At 34.6% G+C, this 7,981-nt stretch overlaps 1 protein-coding gene across 1 annotated transcript; it reads left to right on the top strand.

Annotated features, from left to right (window-relative positions):
- Positions 1-802: 802 nt before the first annotated feature.
- LOC149535761 (2-hydroxy-palmitic acid dioxygenase MPO1-like) lies at positions 803-4,774 on the top strand. Its single transcript, XM_089807322.1, has 5 exons — positions 803-850; positions 1,145-1,530; positions 3,965-4,027; positions 4,106-4,177; positions 4,295-4,774. The coding sequence occupies exons 2-5, from the start codon at positions 1,186-1,188 to the stop codon at positions 4,409-4,411; spliced, it is 597 nt and encodes a 198-aa protein (XP_089663448.1). The 5' UTR covers positions 803-850; positions 1,145-1,185; the 3' UTR covers positions 4,412-4,774.
- Positions 4,775-7,981: the final 3,207 nt, after the last annotated feature.

Below are 7,981 nucleotides of genomic sequence, written 5' to 3'. Positions count from 1 at the left end.
AAAGTGAATGAATGGATGACTTTAAATATAGCTCCATAGTGCAATAAATAATACAAACAAGGTGATGAAAAGATTACCACTATATACGTTTAAATTTTGATTGAATAAATTTATGATTTGTAAAATGGTATATGTTGATGTTTTCCCATAAAACAAAAAAAACTATTTTTTTTGAAAGAATCATTTATCACAAAATACATTAAAATAGACAAATAACATAAAGAACGTCAAAATTGTAATTTGTGTCCCCTCTAAATATTGTGATAAATGAAGCCCATGGAATAGGGACATCTTGATAAACATAGGGAGTTTAGGTGTGCATGTAGTGAATGGTAAAATGAATATGCCATGATTAGTGATGCGGGGTTCTAGCGTGCATGGAGTGAATGATAATATATACTCTGTTATGATTAGGAAGGGGTTGGTTGTACATGGTATAAAATTAATCATGGTTACTTCATGTATCTACATCATTATGATTAAAGATAGTATTAGATGTACATAAACGAAAACATATACTCATCATAATTAGATATAAGAAATTAAGTATACATGGAACGAATGATAATTAGAATATACATGAAAACAAATTTGAAAACAAAAATATTACGAGGCAGGGTGGAGCCTGATGTCCTCTACGCATCGCAAGGGCAATCATGAAACACACTCGGTTTTCTGGGTTTCATGGGTAGGGCATTTTATTCCCTTACACAGCAAAAAACCATTACGCGGGACCCAATTTGACTTTTGCTTCGTGGCTTGGATTTAGCCCATAAATTATCATAGCGTTCTGGTCCATTGCATTAATCCCAATTTCAGAAACCAACTGGTTTGTGGAGTGGAACAGAAGGTCAGTTGATTCTATCTCATACTTTTTCTTCATTAAAGAGAAGAAATTCTTCGGATATTTCGCTATTTGCAGGTTCTGTCAGGGGCAATAGCCTTTTTATCAAGCTCTTTATTTGATTTCCTGACAAGGGTTGCTAGAAATTTTTAATGGAGATTGGCAAATTCTATTTGGGTTTTCTGCAAAATCTCTTTTTCTTACGAGTAGTGATTGGGTAGGGTTAATTTTTCTGGGAACGATCTCAAAATAATGAAATATTAATATTCATATATATGTTTTTACTATGGGCCATGCCAGATCCTCCTATTCGCAGAGATTTTGTTGTGGGAGCTGCTATAATGGGAGTGATCGATTTGGAGAAGCAATTCGCATTTTATGGAGCCTATCATAGTAATAAGACTAATATCCTTATTCATACCGTATTTGTATGGCCAATTTTTTTCACTGCGCTAGTATTGGGGTCTTTCACCCCTGCGTTTGGCCTGCTGCCCTTCCCACCAGGGACCTTCCCCTTCGAGGAGTACATGGTCCTGAATTTGAGCTTTGTGGCAGCTGTTTTATACGCTCTCTTTTATATTATGATGGATATGAAAGCAGGCACAATAGCAGGAGCGCTCTGTCTTCTTTGCTGGGTCAGCAGCAATGCCCTTGCTCAGAGATTGGGGTTTTCCTTGGCGTGGAAGGTAAGTTATTTCTCAATTATTGGATTTCAATGTTTTGTTTGACTTTAGAGATAAGTCCGTGTTCATACAGTGGTGCTACTTAGCATTCCGTAGGAAGCAGTTAAGATATAAATATGGAAGAAATGAAAAAATATTGTAAATGTGTTTTCAATAGTACATTAATTAAATGTAGAATTTTTAATTAATGCTCATACTGTCATAAATAAGGGAAAAGACTTAACACATTAGTGTTCTAATGACTAATAATAGTTGTTGATTTAATACTTACAATATTTTTGACAACATTTTATTAATAGTTGTGACTTGAAAGTTGTTATTGCTGATGATGACTACCCATAATTGAATGAAATGTATCTCACAATTCTAGCAACCCATCATGTGATGCTACATCAGCATTTATTTCCAAAAAATCTATTGTAAATCTAAAAAGGCAACCTAAGAAAGCATGTTGTCATGGTATCATATTTGACCTTATGCTTCACGAAGTTTCAAGGACGAGGACGTTTAGGGCATGGGAACATGTTTCGGGCATGGGTATGGCTCGAAGCCAAATTTTAGGGGACAGCAAGGGACGACTATTAAAAAGAGGGGGGAATTTATATGTAGAGAGAGAAAATTCAAATTTGCATATCATAACATTGATTCAATACAATGAATACATAGCAAACAAACAAGATTCAAACACTTTCATAGTTTCGTTGTAAAAATATAATGTACATATATCAAAATTACCTAAAGGTTCCAAGTTTCATGCCAAACCCTCCTCTTGCATCTCAAAGTGAAGGTTTTTCTGCTGCTCCTCTTTCTTCTTCTTCTGAAATGAAGAAAGGAAAGAGAATTGACCTTTTTAGCATCTGAAATAGGGTTTACAATCTTATATCTGCGCATTACCATAAAACAACAATCTTTTGCAAGTCAGTGGATGTTTTTAAATTTTTGGGAATTAGGAGCCGGATGCAGGTACTAGGATGGTTGGGCCATCCCCCAACTGTCCCCAGTACCCAGATCTATACCCAAGTTTTGTAAACTTTGCATTTTTGGCGAAAGGAAACGTCCCCTTTTTGTGGATGAAATTGTTATGGATTGGGGACGTTGAAAAACCATCCCTGCATCCTTGGTACGGTACAGGGATGGGAATGGGGTTTCAGATCAGGGGATGCGTCTCCGTGGAACAGAGTATTTGACCATATGAACTTGAATCCAAAATATTCAAGGTGAGGGCTTGACAAGCAAATAGCTATATTAAATTGAGAGTCATCTGAAATATGCATGGCACCTCAATGGATTTTGTTCTGCTGGTGAGTTGAAAAGTTCTGAAAGAATCTACCAGAGATGAAGTCTTGCTGAGCACAAAGTCCTGACATCATAAAAGATGAGACTGAGGTTATATCGTGGGTGAATTTAGAAGAATAGATACTCCTCAGTCCATCAATGTTTATAAGATTAAGTATATTGCTGACAGTAGTACTACTCTCTGTTACGCTATGCTGACTCAAATGTGTTTGATCATATAATTTCCCAATATTACCCACTTGATTTGCTCCCTATTTTGAAAATTTGAAAATAACATTGTACTTTATGAAGTTGCATTTATGCTGTGTCGAGGGGAAATATTCATTAGTTTTTCTTGCACTGGACTGTTCACGAGTTTGAAAACTGGGCTTCATAATTTTATAAACTTAACAATTGAGAATTCTGGGCACATGGCTATGGGTTTTTTTAATCTGTAAGCCTCTTTTTAGTGTAACCAAGCTCCAATTGTAGTACACCAAACCTCTTTTTAGTGTAACCAAGCTCCAATCATAGTACACCAAGGTTGGAAATGCATGCAGTGGAAAACGGCTGCTTAGCTGCCTTTGTAAAGCTTGATCAGGAATCTTAAGCTTTCATTTGTAGGGTTTTAAAAAGCTTAATAGAAAGTATTATGGCAGGACTTGTTCCAAGCTAGTTTTGGCTTCGAACCATTCACGGAATAGAGTGAAACTGATTGTCAGGAATTTTGCAGCGAAATGCTGAACATTTCTGTACTTACCCTGCTTAACAAAGTGGAGACTCATTATCGTTGTAGCTAATCTATTAAAATTAGATTTTTGCATGCCCAGGAATAATTTGTATTCGAGGTTGTTAGATTGAATGACTTTGGATTCCCTTTGAATCCAGCTTCCATTATCCTGCAAAATAATGCATTTTGAATGAATGGTTGTTTTTGATAAATTTCTATAAGGCCAGATAGTCTATGGGACTTCCAGATAGCCAACATAACAGGTAGAAACTGTTCTATTCTTACAAATAAAATTATTTATAATATAGGAAAATAATGAATGAATGGTTCAACTGATAGAAAAATTTCACTTGGAATGGGCTCATAGAACACAGTAAATATTTGGATATTCTTATGTACTTTCGAAGATAAATATTTGCGTAATTTTGTCAGGTGGTCCTTGTTTCCCAGTTGGTTTGCTGGACAGGTCAATTCATAGGACATGGAGTTTTTGAGGTACTTTAAATGAAAATTTACAGCTTCATTAATTACTTTAAAAAAATATGAGTTCGATTCTGATTTATTGCTTTGCAGAAACGAGCACCTGCACTTTTGGATAATCTTGTTCAAGCTTTCTTAATGGCCCCGTTTTTTGTCCTGCTTGAGGTAACTTCAATTTTCATTGCACAAGTACAATGTTCACATTGACCGAATTTTTTCCTAGGAAGGTTTTGTGGTTAGAAGTAGATGGATTAAGTGTCAAACGTGTTCTTTTGGTTGCAGGCCCTCCAAAAATTTTGTGATTATGAACCTTATCCCGGTTTCAAGAAGAGCGTAGGCGCAAAGGTGCAAGCAAATATTAATGAATGGAGAGTGAAGAAGCAGAAAAAATCTGCATAGATGGCTTTCGTGTTAAACTTTAGCAGAGACTTCCCATTTAACATCAAACATGTTTATGAATTCCTTTTCGAAGTAAATTCATCCATTACTATTGTTGCTAGTGTTGATGTGCAATTGTACATATTGTCGACTGATATAAATGTACAGTGAAAAATTCGGAAGGACACTAACTTGCAATAAAATCGTTTAAGCTAGAGCCGCATTTAATTTTAATTGAATAAGTTAATCTCATGTTTGATGTATTGTGGGATCTACAGACAGTTTAAGCAGCAAGAGGACCTGTATAGTTGGCTTGTCTATTGGACTTGAGCAGAGACTACTTGTTTAATAAGAAGCACGCTCTACGAATATCTTCTCGAAGCAGATTCAGTGGACTTTTGTCATTATAAGTACCATCTCTGTTACAATTAGCCATGTTTCTTGCTATTTTTTATGTTTTCTTTATATAATTCGTGTGTTTTATGATTTCTATGTTTCTTTGTTTTTTCAGCGGTGTGTGGTCTTTTAGGTTTCTTCTTTAATCATTTATTTAATTATTTAATTTTTAGTTTTTAGTTTTGTTTGGATGTATGTGCATTCTCTTTTTTTAGGTTCTTTTGTCTTTTGAGTAAGTCTCTATCTATAATTCACTATGTTTTGTATCTTTTGTTTTCTTTTAATACTAATGATGGATCACGTAGTGTGATTCGAAATGTTGATATGGTAACATGATAAAAATCTTCACACAATCGAATCCAGAAGCAAATTACTGTAATTGTAATGGATTGTAGAAATTTGAGCTCTGATGTTTCTTGCTGATGATTGAAAAGTCATAAGTTCACAAAGACAATTACTTACAATCAAATTATTCTCGTAGGCTCATAACCGATTCTAACTGAATAAATGAATGCCAAGTTTCATTTATCATGAAATCTGCAGAGAGTTCCCAGATTAAATTTTATTGCACCTACTGATGCTATGTTTCTTTTATTGAATAATCTGTAGACAGATACCGTATTGAATTTTATTGCACTTACCAATTTTATTAGATCCATAACCAATTTCAACTGAATAAATGAATGCCACATTTCATTTATTGTGACTGCAGACAGTTCCCACATTAAATTTTGTTGCACTTACTGATGCAATGTTTCATTTATTATGAAATCACCAGACATAACATATTGAATATTGCACTCACCGAGTCTGTAATAAATGACACTTAATGCCAAAAAGTTGTCGTTAAAGGCTACATACAAATGATTTATGAGGTCCATTATGCAAATCAGATCATGTTAGCATAATGTATACACGTGGTGGGATTTGTCGTTAAAATGCTGATGATTTGATGCTCTTTTTAGCTCAGATGCTGGACATAAATCCTACCGTTGTTGTTTCATTCCCAGCAATTCTCTTTGTACTCTTGAAACAACCCACTCCAAGTTCTTAAAACTACCAAGTCAATGCAAGTATTGTCTATCCATGCTTTGAAGTTTTTGATATTTTCATTTTGGTTCTGTTAATGAAAACAGATCAAATGCTACTATTTTCATTTTCCTAGAGCGACCTTGTGAAGTTTATTTTCCTATTTTTAAATAAAATCACTTTAGTTGGGCTATTTCTCTTGACGAGGGTGGTATTTTGATTGGACTTGCTGGAGTACCGAGTGTCTACTTGCTGTCACTGTTTGTTAGGAGCTCCTGGACCGTTCTGATTATCCAGCCAGAACATTGCCTACAAAATTAGCCAAGGAAATTTCACTCTTAGAACTGGCGGGATTATCTACCTTGGAACAGATGATTATACCTTGGTGAACTTGAATTTTGTTGATGATTTATATGGTAAAACTTAAAGCTAACATTGCTACTTAGGTCTGCTTGAGTTGTCTTGCTGTTCCATAGGCTATTTTTAGCCTTGTGAACATTAAATTTTTACCTATCTATCTATCATGTTTGGAATTGTGTGGCCGTGGAACAAAATTCACCTACAAAAACCCGTTGGCGGGCTACTCCGCATGGTCAGATATGTTTGTTCAGCTGTCAAGCGTGGAAACTAACACCAAAATCTACTTTTTCTAATGGGATTGGTTGGTAGTCATATGGTGGTAGCTCACGCGGGGACTTCTAATGACATTTTTGAAGGAACTTCGGATTACGAGGAAGTCATAGGAGCCCAAAGGAAAAGTTCCTCAGTCTTCAAAAAAAAACCAAACAGCTAGTTAAATCCATCTGAAAAGAAACAAACTTGTTAGGTGCCATCCAAAGTAAAATCTATGAGCTAGCAAACAGGTGGCAGAATTTGAAAACTTCAGATAGATGGTATCAAACAAATCAAATAGTTAGGTCCATCATCAGAAAAGAAAAAAACTTATAATGATCAAAAGCAACGCAAGGAAGAAATTCAAAATTTGTAGAAACAGTATTAGATATAGATATTATCATTCTTTGCTTAAAGAAATAAATTAGGAAAATAATTATAAATTTTGTGATATTGTTATTAGGATTCATTTCTGTAGTTTTTTTTGAGTCAAATTTGTTGAATCATTTTTCAGTGTGGATTTAATCATGAAAGAAACTTTGAAGTTGAGTATGTTCGAATTGGAGTAATATTAGGATGGAAAATTACATAATTGAATCTTGATAGCAATATCACAATCTTCATTACTGTTAACAAAGAAGATGGAAGAACTTAATTTTCTTCAATCTTTTTTGATCAATTCAACCATCTTTATTGATCAATTCAACTTGCTGGCTTTTGTAAATCATGTTCCCATCCAACCATAATTTAATTTTCACATTTTGTATTACCTATGTGATATTGGGTTAAGAGCAATTGAGAGCAATCCAAACTCTAGAAGCTAAAGAATACGGTCAACATGTTGAGAAGGACAAACCTTCGTACTTTTGACCCTTACATGTTTGTACTCATGACCCTCTAAGATAAATTGAATGATGCTACTTTCAAAGACGAGAGAGGAGAATGTGTGGCCAAAGGCGCACATGGCAATACATCTGAAAATAAATAAACGGTAGAACCCAAACTTTAAGTGGACTTTCGGAAGACTTGCAATATGTATAACTTGCTTTCGAGGGACCAACTTTTGTTTTGACATTGTTGGTAATTTCTTGTGGCCTAACACAGATTTTAAAATGATAACGAAATTTGAATTTTAGAAGTCTATAACGAAAACACACTAGAAAAAAGCACCTTGTTACACTTTTTTTTACTAGTAGTTTCCTTTTTGGCTGCTAAACAAATATTCTCATGAGTCTTTTCGTTGGAGAAATTCATGTTTGAGCCTTCAATCTATTATTATAGACATGAAGACAAAAAGTATGTGATTATTGGTCGAATAAACAATAGGTCTCTTTATGAGGCGTGAATGCCTTGTAACTAATAATAAGGCAATTGCCCCTTAACAAAAATACTCTAGTCCTACATGTGAATTGAAGTCCATCTAGCTATCCAATCAACAATACTATTTTACTCTTGAGGAAAGTGAGTAAAAATGACATTAGTCTAAACTCACAAAAAATTGACAATTTGACGAATAATCAGAGCTAAGTGCCAATTGTTATCTCTAAGCTCCTG

This window comes from Cupressus sempervirens, chromosome 10, assembly GCF_028749045.1.
Source record: "Cupressus sempervirens isolate cs-2001-9-10 chromosome 10, ASM2874904v1, whole genome shotgun sequence".
In the NCBI taxonomy this organism is placed as follows: domain Eukaryota; kingdom Viridiplantae; phylum Streptophyta; class Pinopsida; order Cupressales; family Cupressaceae; genus Cupressus; species Cupressus sempervirens.
The sequence above is the reverse complement of the archived record's forward strand: the minus strand, read 5'-3'. Positions and strand labels throughout refer to the sequence as shown.

Excerpts from the sequence above, each read along its gene's own strand:
- LOC149535761 (XM_089807322.1), top strand. The coding sequence starts at position 1,186 with ATGGGAGTGATCGATTTGGAGAAGCAATTCGCATTTTATGGAGCCTAT. Across the intron at positions 4,028-4,105 it reads TAGGACATGGAGTTTTTGAG|AAACGAGCACCTGCACTTTT; the intron begins GTACTTTAAATG and ends ATTGCTTTGCAG. Across the intron at positions 4,178-4,294 it reads CGTTTTTTGTCCTGCTTGAG|GCCCTCCAAAAATTTTGTGA; the intron begins GTAACTTCAATT and ends TTTTGGTTGCAG.